General features: G+C 41.8%; 1 protein-coding gene across 1 annotated transcript; it reads left to right on the forward strand.

Moving 5' to 3' along the window:
- The first annotated feature begins 213 nt into the window (after positions 1-213).
- LOC142209015 (sulfotransferase 2B1-like) lies at positions 214-13,883 on the forward strand. Its single transcript, XM_075277950.1, has 6 exons — positions 214-349; positions 7,170-7,378; positions 8,171-8,297; positions 9,809-9,903; positions 11,863-12,037; positions 13,695-13,883. The coding sequence occupies exons 1-6, from the start codon at positions 214-216 to the stop codon at positions 13,811-13,813; spliced, it is 861 nt and encodes a 286-aa protein (XP_075134051.1). The 3' UTR covers positions 13,814-13,883.
- The last annotated feature ends 9,816 nt before the right edge of the window (positions 13,884-23,699 follow it).

Genomic DNA, 23,699 nt, shown 5'->3' on the forward strand with positions numbered 1-23,699 from the left:
ACCCTCACTCATGCACTTGGTAAGTGTAATTTGATCGAACGTTGCCTACCCCTGAAACGAGCATTTTCCCCCCCATAGACTATAATAGGGTTCGATATTCGATTCAAGTAGTCGAATATTAAGGGGCTACTCGAAACGGATATCGAACCTCGAACATTTTACTGTTCGCTCATCTCTAATGTTGAACTGAAATTTGTTCTCTTTTCAGATAAAATGTCATTCGACCATTTTTATTACAAAGGAATGAGATTTCTCAAAGATGTGCACTCGGAAGAATCTCTCAGCCATGCAGAAAATGAATTTGAAGTATTTGATGATGACATTTACAATGTAACCTTTCCCAAATCAGGTAAGTAGAATATATTAGTTTATGGCTAAAGGCAACTTTGGTCTTGTGGCCCTAAGATCACAGTGTTGTATCACAATGTAACATTCATTAATTGTCAATATTTGGTCAATTTAAAAGACTAAACCTGCTGGAATGTTAGATACATGTGATTTTAACAACATAGACATCAATGTATTATGTGGGGGTGTTTGGTGACCATTTTTATAATATTAACCTACTTATCTTCCTATTTAATAAAAATTAGGCTGTAACATTCTCCTGAACCCTCAAAAGTGGGTTCAGATGGGGATTTTTGGACTGGATTTTGACGAGGAAGCCGCCTCAGAATCCGGTCCAAAAAAGCTTGCCACGAATGTATGCCGATGCAGTGCATGAGGTGCACCGGCATCCATTCGTGGCATTCTGCTCCAAATTAGGCCCAAATGCATGGGTCTAGTCGGGAAGGAGTGTCACGCCACGGATGTCCACGACTGATTCAGCCGCGGAATTCACATCAAGAAAGGGAATGTCACTTCTTTCTTCCGCGAGTGGAAACAAACCACTTGCTGAAAAAGGAACCCATTGAATTCAATGGGGGGTGGTTTTTTGAGCCGGATTTTGATGCAGATTCTGCGTCAAAATCCTGACCAAAAAACTCAGTGTGAACCCGGTTTAAATGAGCTGCTACTAGTGAAAGTCATTTCATATTTGTATTGTGAATATAAAAGAGCAAAAGCATTTACCAAATTGGGGAAGGGGGGGTAAACTAGAAATGGTTGTATCACTGGTTTTACACCACCTAGTAAAATAATTCACATTGTTTTCATACTATGAGTTGTTAAGGACTATTAAAAAAAAAAAAAATCTTTCAAAAATTAGGGAGAATTCCATTTATTTATTTTATTTATTTGATTTTGCTTCATACTTTAATGCTTTATTTATTTTTTTGCACTTATTGTTCCATGCTGAGAAGTGAACACTAGGTGGTGCAATTGCTGGTATAATTTTGTAGTATATAAAATAAAAGTGCTACCAAAACATACTTTATAGAGATATTTGTGAAGGAGATTTGAAGACCTTCAGTAGACCCCTGTATCCATAGTATTGCATCAACACGGCTGCAAAATGTGTTTTCACTGCTCATATGTCTAAGTGTAGGATATCTCTTTTGGGCCTCCTTGCAGTATCCAGCGCTCTCTCAGCCTCCTCGGTGATGTCATAATGCTCAACATGCCCAGGTCACTGCATGAGACTTGTGATGGGTGCACGACATCAGCAGGAGAGCTGCAAGGAGACCCAAGAAAAATAAGCGAAGGTAAATATGATTTTTTTAAGCCTTCCCTAGGCCTCCACTTATTTTACTCTGGGGTTAGAAGACACCCCAGAGAATAATATTATCACTTTCACTTTGACATAACTTTGGCTGTATTTGTCTTGTCTGTGAGCTAAAAATTGGATAAATAGGTTCCTAGGAGTCCTAAGAGTATTCTTCACTATGTTTTATAGATAGGGCTCCTAGGAGTCCTAAGAGTATTCTACACTATGTATTATAGATAGGTTCCTAGGAGTCCTAAGAGTATTCTACACTATGTTTTATAGATAGGTTCCTAGGAGCCATAAGAGTATTCTACACTATGTTTTATAGATAGGTTCCTAGGAGTCTTAAGAGTATTCTACACTATGTTTTATAGATAGGTTCCTAGGAGTCCTAAGAGTATTCTACACTATGTTTTATAGATAGGTTCCTAGGAGCCATAAGAGTATTCTACACTATGTTTTATAGATAGGTTCCTAGGAGTCTTAAGAGTATTCTACACTATGTATTATAGATAGGTTCCTAGGAGTCCTAAGAATATTCTACACTATGTATTATAGATAGGTTCCTAGGAGCCCTAAGAGTATTCTACACTATGTTTTATAGATAGGTTCCTAGGAGTCCTAAGAGTATTCTACACTATGTTTTATAGATAGGTTCCTAGGAGCCCTAAGAGTATTCTACACTATGTATTATAGAGAGGTTACTAGGAGTCCTAAGAATATTCTACACTATGTTTTATAGATAGGTTCCTAGGAGCCCTAAGAGTATTCTACACTATGTATTATAGAGAGGTTCCTAGGAGCCCTAAGAGTGTTCTACACTATGTTTTATAGATAGACTAGCTGGTACCCGCGACTTCGTCTGCGGTGATTGTAGAAGTGGGTATATACAGGCGCGGGTAAGGTTTTCGTACTGTGTATAAGATATGGGATATGAAATGTAACTGTGTATCTTGTTTTTTTTCCTGTAATTCTGAGAGCACATGAGACTTTTGTGTTGAATGTAATTTGTATTTCAGCCGCTATACGGTGTTGGTATAAACTGTACATAGTGACTTTGGGACAGAGGTATTTCAGGTTGATATACTTCGATATACGACATTGTATGATTTGTTATTTTCCGCCAGTACATGTAAGTTTTGGGCACAGGATACTCTTGAGCAAGCAACATAAAGTCTGGCCCTGTGCATGACAGTTTAGTAACTCCATGTGCCTCTTATTAATAGCAATTAACCCCATCATGTCCCTCACATTAACCCCAGTGTAAGAGTTACTAATAGAGATGAGCGAGTACTGTTGGGATCAGCTGATCCGAACAGCACGCTCGCATAGAAATGAATGGACGTAGCCGGCACACGGGGGGTTAAGCGCGCTGGCTACGTCCAAGCGGAAGTAACAGGTGCATCCATTCATTTCTATGGAGCGTGCTGTTCGGATTGGCTGATCCCAACAGTACTCGCTCATCTCTAGTTACTGATATGTGAGAGACTTGGAGGTAATAATTAAGTATCTTCATTACTGAGGTCTTTTATTAGTACCTCCATATGTCTCACATATTAGTAACCTTTATATGGGGCACACAGGGGTTAATATGAGGGACATGGTGGGGGTTATTCCTATTAATGTGAGGTACATGGAGTTACTAACACTAAACTAATAACCCCATGCCTGACATTAATGAGAATAGGAAGTAAAGGAAGGGACCTGCGTGTTTCTTACTTTCAGTTTGCTAGCAGCTTCGGCAGGAGCCATCACTATAGCAGGCAGAGACTTGAGCGACTAAGCTCCACCCCCTGGGTTTCCTGCACATCTCGCAAAGGGGAGTGTCCTTATGCCTCAGCTCTAGCAGAGACTTTATTTAACTCTTGCAGGTCCTGTGCTGCTGGCATGCCAGTGAAATATGGCAGGAGTGCCACTCTTGGCATGTGTGCCAGGGGTTGCTGACCTCTGCTGTAGAGGGTAATATGAATTTTGTGGCTTGCTATGGTCCAAAGTGTGTGAGATTGCAGAGATAGTGATGTGAGTTTGGGTTTTGTGGGGGTCCTGGGAAAAACGTATGTGCACTATTGTGACGAAAAGTAGCCTATTGTTTAATCGGGTGTATTAACTATGTTTGTGGAAAATTTCAGCCAAATCGGTGGAGCGGTTTTTGCGTGATTGACCGCCAAAGATCCGAACATCCAAAGGGTCCTGGGAAAAACGTATGTGCGCTATTGTGACGAAAAGTAGCCTATTGCGCAATCGAGTGTAGGGACTATGTTTGTGGAAAATTTCAGCCAAATCGGTGGAGCGGTTTTTGCGTGATTGACCGCCAAACATCCGAACATCCAAAGGGTCCTGGGAAAAACGTATGTGAGCTATTGTGACGAAAAGTAGCCTATTGCGCCATCGAGTGTAGGGACTATGTTTGTGGAAAATTTCAGCCAAATCGGGGTCCAAAGTGTGTGAGATTGCAGAGATAGTGGTGTGAGTTTGGGTTTTGTGGGGGTCCTGGGAAAAACGTATGTGCGCTATTGTGACAAAAAGTAGCCTATTGTTTAATCGGGTGTATTAACTATGTTTGTGGAAAATTTCAGCCAAATCAGTCAAGCGGGTTTTGCGTGATTGACTAACAAACATCCGAACACACAAACCCACAAACATCCAAACTCACAAACTTTCACATTTATAATATTAATAGGATTCCTAGGAGCCCTAAGAGTATTCTACACTATGTTTTATAGAGAGGTTCCTAGGAGCCCTAAGAGTATTCTACACTATGTTTTATAGATAATTTCCTAGGAGCCCTAAGAGTATTCTACACTATGTTTTATAGATTGGTTCGTAACAGATAATTTTCTAAGAGTTAAGCTGTTGGTCACTGTATCTCAGTACTGAAGCCAATGTTAGAATAGCTATTTGGCACTCTTACCTGGAGCCTAGCATCCTGGACACAATCCCTCATATTATATTCTCAGGGGTGAACCTTGGCTTTCTGGCGCCTGAAGCAGACGTCAGAAAGCCGCCCCCCCCCCTCCCCTAGGAGGGGAGTGGGGCCGCGAGAAAGGGGCGGCACTGATCGGAAAGGGGCGGGGTCGGTATAAAGGGGGCGGGGCCTATCAGAGTGAGCGGCGTTCGCAGGCAGGGAGAGGACCTGCTCTCTGCCTGCTTGTGAGGGGCGGCCCTGCTGGAGCAGCGCTGCGTCCAGCAGGGCCGCCCCAATACACCACTCGCTTCCCGTGTCGGCTGCAGACACGGTGACACTTAGCCAGTCCTGGACAGCTTGTCCTGGACTGGCTTAGGTCGGCAAAAATGCCGCCCTCCCGAGGCCCTGGCATAGCGCCGCCTGAAGCGGTCGCTTCAGGTTGCCTCATGGGAGGTGCGGCGCTGTATATTCTTCTAGTCAATGCAGAGAGTGCAGACGCTAGTTCTACATATAAATATATGTCTGTTAGTAACAAATAAGTGTGTATTAAGTATATACCCTTATATGTAGCACACAGTGTTATTATTCCAAACTGTAATACTCCCTACAGTCCACCAGGATCCATGAAACTGGTTATCAGCTCCTATGACAGAGGATGTATTTATATGAATAGTTTTCTAACAACTCAGAAAACATCAAGGAATCCTATTAATATTATAAATGTGAAAGTTTGTGAGTTTGTGGGTTTGTGGGTTTGTGTGTTTGGATGTTTGCATGTTCGGATGTTTGTTCCTCAATCACGGAAAAAACGCTACACCGATTTGGCTGAAATTTTCCACAAACATAGTTAATACACCCGATTAAACAATAGGCTACTTTTTGTCACAATAGCGCACATACGTTTTTCCCAGGACCCCCACAAAACCCAAACTCACACCACTATCTCTGCAATCTCACACACTTTGGACCCCGATTTGGCTGAAATTTTCCACAAACATAGTCCCTACACTCGATGGCGCAATAGGCTACTTTTCGTCACAATAGCTCACATACGTTTTTCCCAGGACCCTTTGGATGTTCGGATGTTTGGCGGTCAATCACGCAAAAACCACTCCACCGATTTGGCTGAAATTTTCCACAAACATAGTTATTACACTCAATTAAACAATAGGCTACTTTTCGTCACAATAGCGCACATATGTTTGTGCCAGGACCCCCACAAAACCCAAACTCACACCACCATCTCTGCAATCTCACACACTTTGGACCATAGCAAGCCACAAAATTCATATTGCCCTCTACAGCCTCGCCCCTAACCCCACACAATCACATATACATATACTTTACCACTTTGCCCCTCACCTTAACGATACTCCAGGAGGCGCTCTTTAACGCTCCGGAGCAGCCATGTTTGCCCCCACCACTCTGACAATCCGCGACACCGCCCACCCATGTCAATACCCCTAGGCGGTCTAATAAATACAAAAAAAAAAAAATGTAAAAAAAAAGTACAAAAAATATAAAAAAAAAAAAATAAAAAGGATTAAAAATTCAAATCACCCCCCTTTCCCTAGAACACATATAAAAGTAGTTAAAAACTGTGAAATACATACATGTTAGGTATCCGCGCGTCCTAAATCGCCCGCTCTACAAAGTTATACAAATATTTTTCCTGTTCGGTAAACGCCGTAGCGGGAAAAATGGTCAAAAGTGCCAAACTGCCATTTTTTCACTGTTTTGATTCTGCTAAAAATTTGAATAAAAAGTGATCAAAGCAATAACATTTCCCAAAAATGGTAGAACTACAAAGTACACCCAGTCCCGCAAAAAAAGACGCCCTATACATCCCCGTAGACGCAAGTATAAAAAAGTTACGGCTGTCGGAATATGGCGACTTTTCAAAAAATAATTTTTTAACACAGTTTTGGATTTTTTTTAAGGGGTCAAAATGTAAATAAAACCATATAAATTTGGTATCCCCGGAATCGTAACGAAGCACAGAATACAGGGGACAGGTCATTTTGGTTGCACAGTGAACGCCGTAAAACCAAAGCCCGTAAGAAAGTCGCAGAAATGCATTTTTTCTTCAAATCCACCCGATTCTGAATTTTTTCCCTGCTTCCCAGTACATTATATAGAATAAATAATGGTGGCATCATGAAGAAAAATTTGTCCCAGGAAAAATTAAGACCTCATATGGCTCTGGGAGCGGAGAAATAAAAAAGTTATGGGGTTTAGAAGGAGGGGAGTCAAAAACGAAAATCAAAAAATGCCATCGGCGGGAAAGGGTTAACTTCAAATACTTCTGTCCCAAAGTCACTATGTAAAGTTTCTCACAACACCGTATATATAGCAGCTCAAATACAAAGTAACTGCAACACAAAAGTCTCACGTATTCTCAGAATTACAGCAAAAACAAGATACAAACTTACATTTCATATCCCATACCTTATACACAGTACGAAAACCTTACCCACGCCTGTATATACCCACTGCTACAATCACCGCAGACGAAGTCGCGGGTACCAGCTAGTATATATATATATATATATATATATATATATCAGCCAAATTCCTGCATGTATACAATGTCTTGATGTAATCTCTTACTCCTTCTAGGTACTAACTGGATGATTGAAATCCTGAACTTAATTAAACACAAGGGAGATATTACAAAAAGTGATGTTTTGTCAATGCAGATGAGATCACCGTGGTATGAAATATTCAGATTTCATGAATACATTTTTAAAATGGATTCTCCAAGAATAATCTCTTCTCACCTACCGCACCACATTTTTGCAAAATCTTATTTCAAATCTAAAGCAAAAGTAAGTAACACATAACGTAAATCGTTTTTAAGAGTGCTTTTGGTGCAAGAGTTTATTTATTTCATTAAATCTATACAAACTGCCGTTATGATAGCAAAACACTTATTCCACCTGTAATCTGAAAAATCTTTGTTTCTTAAAGGTATTCTACCTTTAAATATATTAAAAAAAAAACTTGGCACTCACCCTGTGCGTTAAAAAGTCCAAACTTTATTGTAGATGTCCAGGTAAAAACATACATGGGAGGAGGCACGCTCAGAGGAAGAGCGACAGCTGTTTCGTGCTGTTCCGCACTTTATCAAGCTCTATGTGACTCCTGAAGGCGTGCTACCTTCTACTTATAGCGAGTTGCACAGCAATAAATTAAAACACACTGATTATTAACTCTTATGGAGCCTTCACATGGAGTAAAAACACGTTCAGAATGAGCACATAAAAAAGCAGCTCCCATTGACTTGAATGGGAGCCGGCATACGTGCGCTCCCCATTGAAATCAATGGGAAGCTTTTTTCCCTTTTGCTTTCAATGTATTATTAAAAAATTATAGTAAACCCCAGTAAAAAGAGTGTATTATCAGTATGACATAACGTGAATACACACAGGTCACCAATGTTGCCCCGATGTGAAAAAATGATACAAGATGCCGCTACTGCAACCAAATTTGTTGTTTCACATATAAAAATATGGGGAAATACGCTTCTGAAAATTAGAACTAAAGTAAATGTTACATGTTCTATCACGGTACCAATAACACAATCTTATCTTATCTTATTGACTACATTTTTTTTTCAGATTATCTACACAATACGAAACCCAAGAGATGTCATTGTATCTATGTTCCATTTTACCAAGATTGTCAATCTCTTCACTCCTCCTGAAAATTTCCAGAGTTTTATGGAGGACTTTATTCAGGGGAAAAGTGAGATATTTAATTAATGGATCAATAGATTTTTTAAATTATTATTATTATTATTATTATTATTATTATTATTATTATTATTATTATTATTATTATTTATTTTTTAGAATTTTTTATGTAACAATCCAAATGAAATATTTTAAATATTATTAGTTATTAGCTTTCACATTAACTGCTGAAGCACAATCTACTGTTTTCTTTTTTTCACTTTTCAGGTTTAGCTTTGCTGTGTAGACCAGGACAGAGTCAGCAGATTGAGAATATCATTATTACTAAAGAGAGTCTGTCAGGTCCAAAATGTATCTCAAACCTATAATAATTCCAAAGGGATGACACTCTGTATATTCTCAACTGATAGGGAGTGACATAAAACTTAAATTTTATTTAAAAAAAAAAAAAAAAAAATGTTTAAAAATGTACGACCCACTAATATGTGTAATAAGAATGAAATAGTGAAAACAGGGTGTAGTACAGCCGCCCCTATACAATGTAACTTACACTGTCCTACTGTCCTATATTAGTTTTGTCTATAATATAAGAGTTGATGAGTGTAGTAGAACTTACTGCCGGGATCTGATACAATTAATGACCGTATCTCTATGTAATATAATACAGACATATAGACCTAATACAATGGGCACACCTGAACCCTACTAATCCAAAGTTCTAAGTAGAATATAGCTCACTATTAGAGATGAGCGAGTAGTGTTCGATCGAGTAGGTGTTCGATCGAATACTACGGTACTCAAAATACTCGTACTAGGCATCCGGCCTAGGCAGAGCCGACTGCGCATGCGCGGGCATGCCCTCGCATGCGCAGTCGGCTCTGCTCAGGCACCGGGCAGAGCCGACCGTGCATGCGCAGTCGGTTCTGCCTAGGCCCCGATGCCTAGGCAGAGTGAATTCAAGCCGGAAGACGCCGCGGGGACGCTGCGCCGGGAGAAGACTTCAAGGAGAATCCAGCCTGACCGTCACTCGTGGACTTGGTAAGGACAATGTTATCGAATTTTACGTACCCCTGAAATGAGCATTCCCCCCCATAGACTATAATGGGGTTCGAAATCCGTTCGAACAGTCGTACAGTGTGTGGCTGTTCGAATCAGATTTCGAACCTCGGACATTTTAGTGTTCGCTCATCTCTATTCACTATGAGGATCTCAGTTCCCCCAGCTACATTCTGCCCTTCTGTGCGTGTCACTATCACCAGTTGTAGACCATATTAACCTATAAACACCCAAGCTACCTCTCAATGCATTTCACCTGGTATTAAACGTGATCATCAGGAAGGAGATACACAAAGCAAAGTCCTAAATTCCTTAAAAACTGCATTTCCCGTGGGCCCCGATGGTGGGCCACGGTACTTCATTGGAGGTACCACGGGGTATTAGGTATCTTTATAGAGTCCTTATGTTGACACTTTGGATATTCTTGTAAAACACCATAATATATGTAGATTATTCAGGAAAAACTACTTTATTTCCTTTTAAGTAATCTGGGCCTTTGTCTTTCAGCTCTGTACGGGTCTTGGTTTGACCATGTAAAAGGCTGGATGCAAATGAAAGATGACAAAAGATTCTTCTTGATCACCTACGAGGAGCTTATCCAGGTAATAATACTGCGGTACAGGGCGGCATGGAGAGCGGGCTGGGTCTCTGTGTATTGGAGTCTGATCAAGAGACAGCTTTATATGGTTATCTCCAAATATATGGCTGTACCAGTAACTACATTACATGTATGGAAAAAAAAATTACCACTGACTGACTGACTAGAGATTTGGGCAAACGGTTTAGTTTCAAGCCATATTTGACTCAAATTGTTTTTAACAAAGCCAAACAAATAGAGATTTGTCTTGTAGTTAATAGTCAGCATGTATACTGGCAATTCTTCTCAGCCTGACCATGTTAGACTGAGGTTTTTAAAGTTATCTTTACTTGCACACCTTGCCTGAGCTAACATTTAATTTAGTTCCTACTGTATGGGGTTCCTGATATGTTATGTGTACCAGACCCTGGATGGATTCCTATTAGCAAGAAAGAGAGAAACGCCGAGCGGCACAATGGTGTAGTACAGTTGGAATACTTCAATGATGTATACAAGATAAAGGAAGGTGGGGCCAGATTGGCCTCTTACCTTCACTGGTTGTGAATAGTCACAAATAGAGATGAGCGAACAGTGAAATGTTCGAAGTTCGATTCGAGTAGCCGCTAAATACTCGACTGTTCGATGAACATTGAACCCCATTATAGTCTATGGGGAATAAATACTCGTTTCAGGGGATCCCACTATTCGACTCAGGAGAGTCACCAAGTCCACTATGACACCACAGGAAATGATGCCAACACCCTGAAATGCAACTGGGACAGCAGGGGAAGCATGTCTGGGGGCATCTAACAAGCCCAAGTCACTGTATTACGTCGAGATCCCTTTCAGCTTGCGATATGCGGGAGCTGACTTTTTCCCATAGGAATGCATTGACCATCGTTGATTAGCCAGTGTACAGCATTCGACCAATCAACGCTGGTTCTGCCGGAGGAGGCGGAGTCTAAGATCTGTCCACAGCAGTTTCCATTGTGGAACGATCTCAGCAGCAGAGGGGAATCAAATTTTTAGTGACTTTGCCACCTGGTATTCGACTCGAATCGAACATCTCGAACAGCCTGATATCCGATCGAACATGTACTCGATAAAACGCTGTTCGCTCATCTCTAGTGACAAACATATATAGGCACAGAAGCCCAAAATACGGGTGGCTGCGTCTTTGTCATTGTACGTTGGGGCAACGTCAAATGAACCAGATGAAAAACCGCTAAATGAGAATCTCCTTTAGCCGTGATAGGACAAACCGCGCTCTTAAGGGGTGGATCGAATCGCACTATCCAGTGAATGAGTTTAATAAAATCTTGTTTATTGAGGGTAAAAAGCACAACACGTTTCGGGATTCAAAATTCCCTTTATCAATTGCACTCAATCAGTCCTCGTATTTAGTGTGTACTTGTCAGAGATGTTGGAACAAATAGAGTTAAGATAACGCGTTGTGCTTTTTACCCTCAATGAACAAGATTTTATCAAACTCATTCATAGTGTGATTTGATCCACCACTTACGAATGGGGTTTATCCTATCACGGCTAAAGGAGATTCTCATTTAGCGTTTTTTTCACTTGGAGGCACAGTATTCCTGACCTTGCTCTCCTGATATCTAAGCTATCTAACACTTTGTTGACCTGGCTTGATCCTCATTCCCGTACCTCCGTTACCTGTCCTGAACTCTGACCCAAAGTCACTCTGGTTTGGTAGTGGAGAGATTACACATCCACTGGTCTGTTAGTGTACTCTCATGCCATGGAACCCTCAGACAATCCTAAACTTAACAGGAAAAACTTTATGTTGTAATAGTAGCCAAGACCAGATACTGCAGTTTAAGAACAAAGCTCATACAGTGGCAGAGTTGGAGTTCAGTTTTTGCTGCTTCCATGCTTCGATGGGAATCTGAAGTCATGCCAGGGGTTTAGTAACCAGTAACTGATCCACTTCAGCCTACATGCCCATCACTTTTATTTTTTTCAGGATCTCCGTGGCAGTGTGGTAAGACTCTGTAAATTTTTGGGGCAGGAGTTGGATGACGCCCAGATTGACTCGGTTGTTGAACATTCAACCTTCAAATCCATGAAGGAAAACCCAATGTCAAATTGGAGTCAGTCTGATATAGTGGACCACTCTAAAGGAACCTTCCTGCGTAAAGGTACCTCTCTGAGGCTCAGAATACCAAAAGCAGTGAATAATAAAGTAGGGAGTGAATGGACAAGAAACAAATCACAGAAAACCAAGAGATAGCACATAGGGGGAGAGAAGGGACGGGCTTGGGGGCTGATTAGTGTAGATTTCCTAGAGACCATACAATAGTTATCCCATGAAGACCAAATCGATTGAGAGTAGAGATGAGTGAGTACTGTTCGGATCAGCTGATCCGAACAGCACGCACCATAGAAATGAATGGATGCACCTGGTACTTCCGCTTTGACGCCGGCCGGTCGCTTAACCCCCCGCGTGCCGGCTACGTCCATTCATTTCTATGCAAGCGTGCTGTTCGGATCGGCTGATCCAAACAGTACTCGCTCATCTCTAATTGAGAGACCTCCCCTGTATTACCGGCTATAAGCTTGGCTCCTAAAGATAATTCTGTTTTCCTAAGCCATCACTATCAGATCTGATTGTTATATAATCGGCCATGTACACTTTGGCTATTTCACCTCTTGTAAACTTTCTCAGAATGTAAGAAAATGACTCAGAATTTCTATCAGTTTTATGGTTTGTGATATTTGTCTTCTTTTTATTGTAGCAGGTGAAGCTTTTTCAGCAGATACAATAGGATGTTACTTTCTGTTGTCTGCAGCTCAGTCACCCCCGGTCATCAAATCCATGATAAAGTAGAGCAGGTTCTAACTTTTGAAACAAGAAACAAGGCTCCGTATTCACGGCTAAATTATTATTAGTGTTATTTGTTATTATCATGACAGATTATTGTATTATACTACTGGAGGACTAGACAATTCTGTATAGGAGCTCTGCTTACACAGATAAAGCTCTGTATACATGTTGGCATTCCCTGATCATAGGGATCATAGGTCTTACACTAGCGGTTGGGTTCACGTTCTTCGGGTCTGCTTGGGGACCTGACGAATGGAAAGCTAACCCACTTATAAAGTGGTTACCAGTGGAAACCTATGTACCCCATAGAATATAATATGGTCCACTGGGTTTCCACCCAAAAAATGCTTAGAGAAGTCCTGCCTGATTTTTCTCTCTGAAGCTTTTAAGCAGGTTCAGGGATGGAAACCCCGAAGGTAGAGTGAGCGCTAGTGTGAGCCTAGCCTTAGCAGTCAGGATACACACAGGATGGTCCCAGAACACAATCTAAATAGAATATAACACTTGAAAGTCTTATCAGGGAAGATAAATATACCTGTTAATAGATGATTACTGATATATGTTTATTACCCAGGGTCCTCTGTTGTATCCTGATAAACATTGATATCAGGGGTGTAGAAGTCTCTTTGTGTATTTGGCTCACGACATAACCAATTTGAATAGATCGCTCTCTAACTTGGGTCCCTGCTAGCTCTGCAAAATCCCTGCCCCAGCTCTTACGTCACACAGTCCTCCACTTGAAGTACAGAGAAATATTTTCCTAATAGAAGACATAGTTTCTTAGCTTTTTTTTTTTTTTTTTTAAATTCTGCTTCTAGATTTAGATTCAATATTTCATCATAAAACCTGTTGTAGAAGCCGATTGTGTAAGAACCTCCTGAGATGACAATTGTGTCTCCTGATGTCTATTATTATTGTACTTTGACATAGACTCCACAATAATGTATTTTTCCATATTTTGTTCCTTACAGGAATATCTGGAGACTGGAAGAATCATTTTACTGTCGCACAGAGCGAGTACTTTGATAAAATCTACCAAGAGAAGATGAAGGACCTCAATATGAGCTTTTTCTGGGAACAATCTTCCTAAAGTTCTGGCCTCATTTTGTATTACATTCAGGAAGTGGTTGATGGATAGAACAACATGTCTTACCAAGGGTTGTCAGAGATTCCTCCAGTCACTGACCATCCAATACAATACTATGGCTGGGAAATTACATGTATTCTATCCAAAAAGCCCCAAAGGGCAGATGGCCGCTCTGCTATTGTCCTGGTGTTTGTCCCATATTAGAAAATGGTTTAATCTGTATTTGTATTAAATGTTGAATATTTTTCCGAATAAAACAGCAAATACATGAATAGAAATGGACTTTTTATTTTCTGTTATCCATGAATAGTTACATAGTTACAAATGTTGGACATAAATTACCACCATCCCTATAACCCCTTTTTGTTTGTAACGATTCATCAGTATAACCAATAGAAAGACAGAGATTGTGATCCCACTGTATAGAGAGCTCGTGAGACCACAGCAGAAATCCAGTGTCCAGTCCTGGAGAGATCACCTACAAAAAGACAAAATATGTAAAATAAAAAATAATGTAAATGTAAGAGACCAGTTACTTCCACCAGAATCTCTTTCTTTAGCAAATCCAAAACAAAAAATGGCTATTAAAATTCTAATCTTTATTTGTTTCTCTTTAAAAAATATTTAACCTGGGTACAAGAACTATTCATAATAAACGATATTTTGTTTCTTTTGCTGCACCTTCAATTCCTAACCACCAAGGGATCTTATACACTCACCGGCCACTTTATTAGGTACACCTGTCCAACTGCTCATTAACACTTAATTTCTAATCAGCCAATCACATGGCGGCAACTCAGTGCATTTAGGCATGTAGACATGGTCAAGACAATCTCCTGCAGTTCAAACCGAGCATCAGTATGGGGAAGAAAGGTGATTTGAGTGCCTTTGAACGTGGCATGGTTGTTGGTGCCAGAAGGGCTGGTCTGAGTATTTCAGAAACTGCTGATCTACTGGGATTTTCACGCACAACCATCTCTAGGGTTTACAGAGAATGGTCCGAAAAAGAAAAAACATCCAGTGAGCGGCAGTTCTGTGGGCGGAAATGCGTTGTTGATGCCAGAGGTCAGAGGAGAATGGCCAGACTGGTTCGAGCTGATAGAAAGGCAACAGTGACTCAAATAGCCACCCGTTACAACCAAGGTAGCCAGAAGAGCATCTCTGAACGCCGCACAGTACGTCGAACTTTGAGGCTACAGATGGGCTACAGCAGCAGAAGACCACACCGGGTGCCACTCCTTTCAGCTAAGAACAGGAAACTGAGGCTACAATTTGCACAAGCTCATCGAAATTGGACAATTGAAGATTGGAAAAACGTTGCCTGGTCTGATGAGTCTCGATTTCTGCTGCGACATTTGGATGGTAGGGTCAGAATTTGGCGTCAACAACATGAAAGCATGGATCCATCCTGCCTTGTATCGGTAACGGTTCAGGCTGGTGGTGGTGGTGTCATGGTGTGGGGAATATTTTCTTGGCACTCTTTGGGCCCCTTGGTACCAATTGAGCATTGTTGCAACGCCAAAGCCTACCTGAGTATTGTTGCTGACCATGTCCATCCCTTTATGACCACAATGTACCCAACATCTGATGGCTACTTTCAGCAGGATAATGCAATGCCATGTCATAAAGCTGGAATCATCTCAGACTGGTTTCTTGAACATGACAATGAGTTCACTGTACTCCAATGGCCTCCACAGTCACCAGATCTCAATCCAATAGAGGAGCATCTTTGGGATGTGGTGGAACGGGAGATTCGCATCATGGATGTGCAGCCGACAAATCTGCGGCAACTGTGTGATGCCATCATGTCAATATGGACCAAAATCTCTGAGGAATGCTTCCAGCACCTTGTTGTATCTATGCCACGAAGAATTGAGGCAGTTCTGAAGGCAAAAGGGGGTCCAACCCGTTACTAGCATGGTGTCATGTTCATGGTGTACCTAATAAAGTGGCCGGTGAGTGTATGTGAATGATACGTCTCTACACACATTCCCTGGACAATGGGCGCTTATCAGGAAATCTGCATTCCTAACTTATGAGTCATGCAGCTACCATCTCAATATTACACATGCTGCAAAGTAGGTGCTAGCTCCAATCCTCCTCCTAACTGGACAAGGATTCAGTTGTACATAATAACCCAAAACTGATTAACTGCCGAGTTTATGATATAAAAAGATTGCTTCTTTGCTCTCATCTATTCAAAAATGGCATAGAATTGTTCAGAACGATATTAACCCTTGTACTTTATCAGCACACCTGTGCGTAATTACTATGCCTCTAAAGCAAGTGCTACCAGACTGATAGAGTGAGCTGGAGCATTACTTGGATATTCATATATCAAATATATCATAAATAAACGTCTCGCACAGGTGTGCTGATAAAGGAGTAACATCAGATCCCGGAGAGGTGAGTAACAGTGTTTATTATGTTCCCTCACCTCCCCTGGGGCTCCGATTATTATACTCGGCGGTCTGAAAAGACCCCTGAGTATAATAACTTTCATGTTCATGGGCGTGCAATTGTGGGGCATAATCAGGGGTGAACCTTCCCCTTTCGCCGCCCGAGCTAACTGCAGAAAGCCCCCCCCCCCCCCCCGCCAGGAGGAGGGGGTGGATCGGGGGCGTGGCCGGGTGGATCAGGGGCGTGGCCGGGTGGATCAGGGGCGTGGTCGGGTGGATCGGAGGCGGGGCCGCGTGAAGGGGCCTGCTCTCTGCCTTAGCGTGAGGGGAGGCTGCTGGAGCAGCGCTGCTCCAGCGGCCTCCCCAAACCACCGCTCGGTGATAAGCCAGTCCAGGACAGCTTGTCCTGGACTGGCTTAGGTTAGCAAAAATGCCGCCCTCCCTGAGGCCCTGGCATAGTGCCGCCTGAAGCGCTCGCTTCAGGTCGCCTCATGGGAGGTGCGGCACTGGGCATAATAGAGCTTGAAGTTCACTGTGGCCCCTGTAACCTCTATTATGCCCCACAGCGACCCCCCTGCAACCTCTATTAAGCCCCACAGTCTATTGTGCCACTGTGGGGCAGAATATAGGCTGCAGGGGCCGCTGTGGGATATATATATATATATGTCTTCTGATCATCTGCTTCAGGCAGCAGAGAGGCTAGGTTCACCACTGCATTAAACGCTCTTGTAAGACGCATGTTGTAGTGTTTGCTTTGATATCTCAGTGGGGGTAATTCTTATAGAAATAAGCGGCATCAGTACTTTAAAGGGATAATACACTGTGTTCCAAATTATTATGCAAATAATATTTTCTCATATTTTCAAAAATTACATATATAAATTTCAGTCTTTGTAGTTTTCCAGTCATCAACTATTAGAGTACAATTGAAAGGTTCTTGAACAGACTGCCTATGATAACAGTATATTTTAATTAAAAAATAAACACAAAATGCACGTTCTAAATTATTATGCACAGCAGAGTTTTCAACCTTTTTATTTTTATAAAGAACAAAAAAATGGTCATTTGTGAAATTCTAAGCCTTAGCAGGTTATTACAAACTGAAATCAAACAGTTTTCAAGTCAAAACTTTCTTCTAGGTGATGTTACATTTGCACATAGGACCCCTTGTATGAAAGGAGCTTCTGAACTCTTTTGTCCATTGAATTTGTCAGGTCTTGGAAGGTTTCTGCTTTAATTGTTTGGCATGAGGACTGAATACCCTCCCAGAGCTGTTGCTTAGATGTGACCTGCCTCCCGCCATCATAGACACTCCTTTTGATGATGCTCCAGAGGTTCTCAATGGGGTTGAGGTCAGGGGAGCATGGGGGCCACACCATAAGTTTGTCCCCTTTTATACCCATAGCAACCAGAGATGCAGATGACGTTGCATGAAAATGATCTTGCTGCGGAATGCACGGTTCTTCTTCTTGACCCATGGCATGAAGTTCTGTTTGAGGAACTCCACATACATTATGGAGTTCATCTTTACCCTTTCAGGGATCCTAAAGGGGCCGACAATCTCTCTCCCCATGATTCCAGCCCAAAACATTTCTCCACCTCCTCCTTGTTGGCGCCATAGCTGTATTTGCATGGGGTGTCCATCAACCAACCGTCCTCCACTCCATCCATCAGGACCATCGAGCGTTGCACGGCACTCATCGGTGAACAAAACAGTTTTGAAGTCAGTCTTCAAGTATTGTTTGGCCCACTGGAGCCGTTTCTGCTTGTGTGCAGTGGATAGAGGAGGTCGACAGGATGGCTTACGCACAGCTGCAAACCTCTGAAGGCACCTGCATCTTGTTGTTCGGGGGACGTTGGAGGCACCAGCAGCTTCAGAAACGTGTCTGCTGCTATTACAAGGCATGTTTGCAGTTGCTCTTTTAACCTGACGTAATTGTCTGTTGGAAAGAGTCCTCAATTTCCCCTTATCAGCACGCACACACATGTGTCCTGGTGAATCAGCTACATACTTCTTGATTGTGCGATGATCACGATGAAGTGTCTTGGCAGTGTTGATTGTAGTCATTCCTTGACCTAAATACTCCACAATTTGTTGCTTCTCAGCAGCCGACACATCCTTCTTCTTTCCCATTTTGGCAGAAAATGTTGGTTGCTTAATAATGTGGGACAGCCTTCTTAAGTAGTCTTGCCTTTAATTGGACACACCTGCCAAACTAATTAGCACAGGCATCTGCAATTGCTTTCAGTGATATAAAGAACCCTGACACACATCACCATCAATGAGTTTGACTGACAAACAAAAAAATTCTTACCTTATAACTCCTAAACACTTTTTGCATAATAATGTGGAACACAGTGTAAGGAGAGCTACCCTTCAATTTATTTATAGGGACAGGCTAAGACAATCTTTAGCCCCTAGATCTTTTATCAGTCGCTATCTCAAACCCACTATATCTATAGGAGAGAATCTGCAGACTTGTCACTGTATAAGGGCAACTTTTTGAGACTGATAGACAAATTCATTTTCTTTTCTCTAGCATTCCCCTTAGGGGTCGGCTGTAAACACAACCTGTTGCAAATTTAGTGAGTAGAATAACATGGTCTAGGTGGCATCTCATGTGTGTATTTTTGTTTTTTTAATCATCCGTTATGTGGATTTTATATTTGGGTAATAAGTTATATGTTACTTTCATCGTTTTGAGACCTAGAAACAAGTAAAATTTATGGGTTAAACTTCAACGTTCCAAAAGTTGTCCTTTTTTGGGGTAGATGCATGCGGGTGTTTTCCCAAAGAAGATGAAGAGTGCTCAAAAATTCCAGTGGAGAGGTGAAAACATAAAAACAAAGTAAATAAAAATGTATAACAAAACACGTGTAATTGCAAGAATTTTCTAGGAGAAATACTTAATTTTCTGTTAAAATTTCAGGAGTTCCAACACTTACGCCATGACTGTACATAAAGCTCTCAACACTTTGGGTAATAGTTAGAGATGAGCGAGTAGTACTCGATCGAGTAGGTATTCGATCGAATACTACGGTATTCAAAATACTCGTACTCGATCGAGTACCACTCGCTGTTCGAATGTAAAAGTTCGATGCAGAACCAGCATTGATTGGCCGAATGCTATACAGTCGGCCAATCAACGCTGGTTCTTCTACTACCTTTAGAAGTCTTCTCCGTGCAGCTTCCCTGCAGCGTCTTCCGGCTCTTCATTCACTCTGCCAGGCATCGGGTGCTTGTAGTGCGGGCATGCGCAGTCAGCTCTGCCCAGGCCCCGATGCCTAGGCAGAGTGAATTCAGAGCCGGAAGACGCCGCGGGGACGCTGCAAGGAGAAGACTTCTCGGAGGATCCAGCCCGACCCTCATTCGTGGACTTGGTAAGTATAATTTGATCGAACGTTGCCTACCCCTGAAATGAGCATTTCCCCCCCATAGACTATAATAGGGTTCGATATTCGATTCGATTCGTCGAATATTGAGGGACTACTCGAAACGAATATCGAACCTCGAACGTTTTACTGTTCGCTCATCTCTAGTAATATTTAATCTTAACAGAACTTTGTATGACTTTTGTGTTTGTGTCTGACTGTTGTAGCAATAGCGTGTGTCTGGGATTTCTATTGATCCTGATTCTGAATACAATCGGTGGTGGAGGCGTGTGTTTGAGGTGCGTGGACTTAAATGACCCCTGACAGTCGCACACACGTTACGTGATAGGACAATAATAATCCAAAGCTCCTCAGCCAAATATTATAGCCAATAGCTTGAGACTAGGGAGGAGTCTGAGCACTTACTATAATCTACTAGTTATATATTAACAGAGTTGTATCACATAATGTATCTAAGGTCACAAGGCTGAAGGAGAAGAGAAACCTATTACAGTAAGTGAGCGGCATTTCTAGTATCCGGGATCAGAAGGTGAATCTGGACTGGAAGGTATTTGGTTTCTTTTCTCTCTATGTAATGTTGTATAACATTGTACACTTATACTGTGATGTATAGGCGGGCTCTGATTATCTTTATAGGAATTATTTTAATATTGTATTTATATGTTATACTATGTAAAACAAAACACCTATATAACAAGTAGTCATTCCTCACTGTGGGATCTTAATAGGTAGTAATTTCCTATATTCACCTTATGTAGTCATTGTGGAGGGATCTTCACATTCATTTATTTAATTTAAATTTATTGCTATGCTCTGTGTGTGAGTTAAAAAGCCGGACCCCTCCCTTCTTCCATGTATGACAATGACTATAGATTCACTAAGACTGACTTAGTATCCCATTGGTTCAGCCAACTGACGGATATATCTCACTCTATATTCCTTATCAGAAACATTGGGGGTAATCTTTCTACAATGTTTGCAACAAGGTAAAAAAGTTGAAGATGTGTTCTGTACAGTGTTGGCCAAAAGGGTTGGCTCCCCTGCAATTCTGTCAGATAATACTCATGTTCTTACAGAAAATGATTGCAATCACAAATTCTTTGGTATTATCTTCATTTAATTTGACTTCAATGGAAAACCACAAAAAGAATTGTCAAAAAGCCAAATTGGATATAATTCCACAGCAAATATAAAAAAGGGGTGGACAAAAGTATCGGCACTGTTTGAAAAATCATGTGATGCTTATCTAATTTGTGTAATTAACAGCACCTGTTACTTACCTGAGGCACCTAACAGGTGGTGGCAATAACTAAATCACACTTGCAGCCAGTTGAAATGGATTAAAGTTGACTCAACCTCTGTCCTGTGTCCTTGTGTGCACCACATTGAGCATGGAGAAAAGAAAGAAGACCAAAGAACTGTCTGAGGACTTGAGAAGCAAAATTGTGAGGAAGCATGAGCAATCTCAAGGCTACAAGTCCATCTCCAAAGACCTGAATGTTCCTGTGTCTACCGTGCGCAGTATCATCAAGAAGTGTAAAGCCCATGGCCCTGTGGCTAACCTCCCTAGATGTGGACGGAAAAGAAAAATTGACGAGCGATTTCAACGCAAGATTGTGCGGATGGTGGATAAAGAACCTCGACTAACATCCAAACAAGTCCAAGCTGCCCTGCAGTCCGAGGGTACAACAGTGTCACCCCGTACTATCCGTCAGCGTCTGAATGAGAAGGGACTGTATGGTAGGAGACCCAGGAAGACCCCACTTCTTACCCAGAGACATAAAAAAGCCAGGCTGGAGTTTGCCAAAACTTACCTGAGAAAGCCGAAAAACGTTCTGGAAGAATGTTCTCTGGTCAGATGAGACAAAAGTAGGAAAAGGCATCAACATAGAGTTTACAGGGGAAAAAAAAGAGGCCTTCAAAGAAAAGAACACGGTCCCTACAGTCAAACATGGCGGAGGTCCCTGATGGTTTGGGGTTGCTTTGTTGCCTCTGGCACTGGACTGCTTGACCGTGTGCATGGCATTATGAAGTCTGAAGACGACCAACACATTGTGCAGCATAATGTAGGGCCCAGTGTGAGAAAGCTGGGTCTCCCTCAGAGGTCAGGGCTCTTCCAGCAGGACAATGACCCAAAACACACTTCAGGTCAGCACTAGAAAATGGTGGTGAGAGAAAGCCCTGGAGACTTGTAAAGTGGCAGCAATGAGTCCGGCCCTGAATCCCATAGAACACCTGTGGGGGAGGAGGAGATCTCTTGGTGGCAGTTTGGAGAAGGCCTCCTTCACATCTCAGGGGGGACCTGGAGCAGTTTGCCAAAGAAGAATGGTCTAAGATTCCAGCAGAGCCTTGTAAGAAACTCATTGCTGGTTACCGGAAGCGGTTGTGCGCAGTTATTGTGTCTACAGGTTGTGCTACCAAGTATTAGGCTGAGGGGGCCAATACTTCTGTCCGGTCCATTTTTGGAGTTTTGTGTAAAATGATCAATGATTTGACTTTTTTTTCATTCTCTTTTGTGTTTTTTCATTGCAAGCAAAATAAATGAAGATATTACCAAAGAGTTTGTGCTTGTAATCATTATCTGGGGGACACCGAGGATTATCTGACAGAATTGCAGGGGTGCCAATACTTTTGGCCAACACTGTATAAAGAAGATGAGTGACCTGGTCTTACCCTTACGATAACCAGGATGTGTAACACAGTCATTACTCTTATCTGATATCATTATGAGGTTTATAAGCAATGAGAGATAAGATACTAAGAATTCCTGGTAGAAGAATGTTGTAGATTTTGCAATATCTTACCTGCTGACTAGTAAAGTATGTCATTCATTTGTGACTGCTTAGCTGAGTACGCTGTGTCCTTAAATCATCTTCATTTGATATACATGTTGAAAGGGGCAGAGATATAGACAGGCCCCTTTCCAATTGATACCAGCCTAAGGAAGATGACTAAAATACTTATACACAATACTGTGTGGAAGCCACTGTGGAGCATATAATACTGTGTGGGGCACTGTGGAGCATATAATACTGTGGGGGGCCAATGTGGATCATATAATACTGTGTGGGGCACTGTGGAGCATATAATACTGTGTGGGTCACTGTGGATCATATAATACTGTGGGGGGCCAATGTGGATCATATAATACTGTGTGGGGCACTGTGGAGCATATAATACTGTGGGGGGCCAATGTGGATCATATAATACTGTGTAGGGGCAACTGTGGACCATATAATACTGGTTTGGGGGCATTGTGGAGCACATAATACTGAGTGGGATCCACTGCAGATCATGTAATACTGTCCCAGTATTGTTTACATGCCGGGCGCTGCGCTGCTCACTCTGCGTAGTCTTGATAACTGCAGTTGTGGGTACTAAAGCTGTTCCACTTTGAAGTATCTGAGATCTCACTTCAGTGCCCATAACTGCCATTATCAAGAATTCGCTCTAGAAAGGAGGTAGGGCAACCTCTGTAAATATATTAGGGCAGACTGACATCATAGACGTGTTCTATGTTCCATCCCCTCTTTATTGGCCATGTTCTGGGGAACTCAGCAAGACCATGATTGGGATCAGTAGACCCTTATTCTATGAGACAGGACCTTCTAATGTAACAGATGAGAAGAGATTGTCTTACATTTTGCAACTAGTCAGTGATCTATTGCCTGGCGATTAAAGGGTTTAGTCTCCATGCATCTATAGTCATGAATTTTTTACTCTATTTACTCTCAGAAGATGTTCTTGGAGATGAATTTCCATTGTTATACAAGGTACACAGCCTGACTAGGACGGTGAGCTCCTGAAACAACATTACACAATGTCCTTGTCTTATTTCCTGTAAAGCGGTGTGGTGGGATATTAACATGTCGGGTTTTTCTGTCCGCTTGAAAAGTCAGACATCTTTACAAGCGGACAGTGAAAGACAGGCACGGAGTACAAAAGAATGAACCCGATCGCCATTTAAATGAATGACAAGTGTCACGGACACAGCTAGTGTCCGCTCCTAATGTCCGTGCGAGATTTTGAACGGACACTAGGAGCGGACACTACCTGTCGGACACTGACGGTAGTGTGAACGCCCCCTAAGATTGCAA

This window comes from Leptodactylus fuscus, chromosome 6 (assembly GCF_031893055.1).
Source record: "Leptodactylus fuscus isolate aLepFus1 chromosome 6, aLepFus1.hap2, whole genome shotgun sequence".
Lineage (NCBI taxonomy): Eukaryota > Metazoa > Chordata > Amphibia > Anura > Leptodactylidae > Leptodactylus > Leptodactylus fuscus.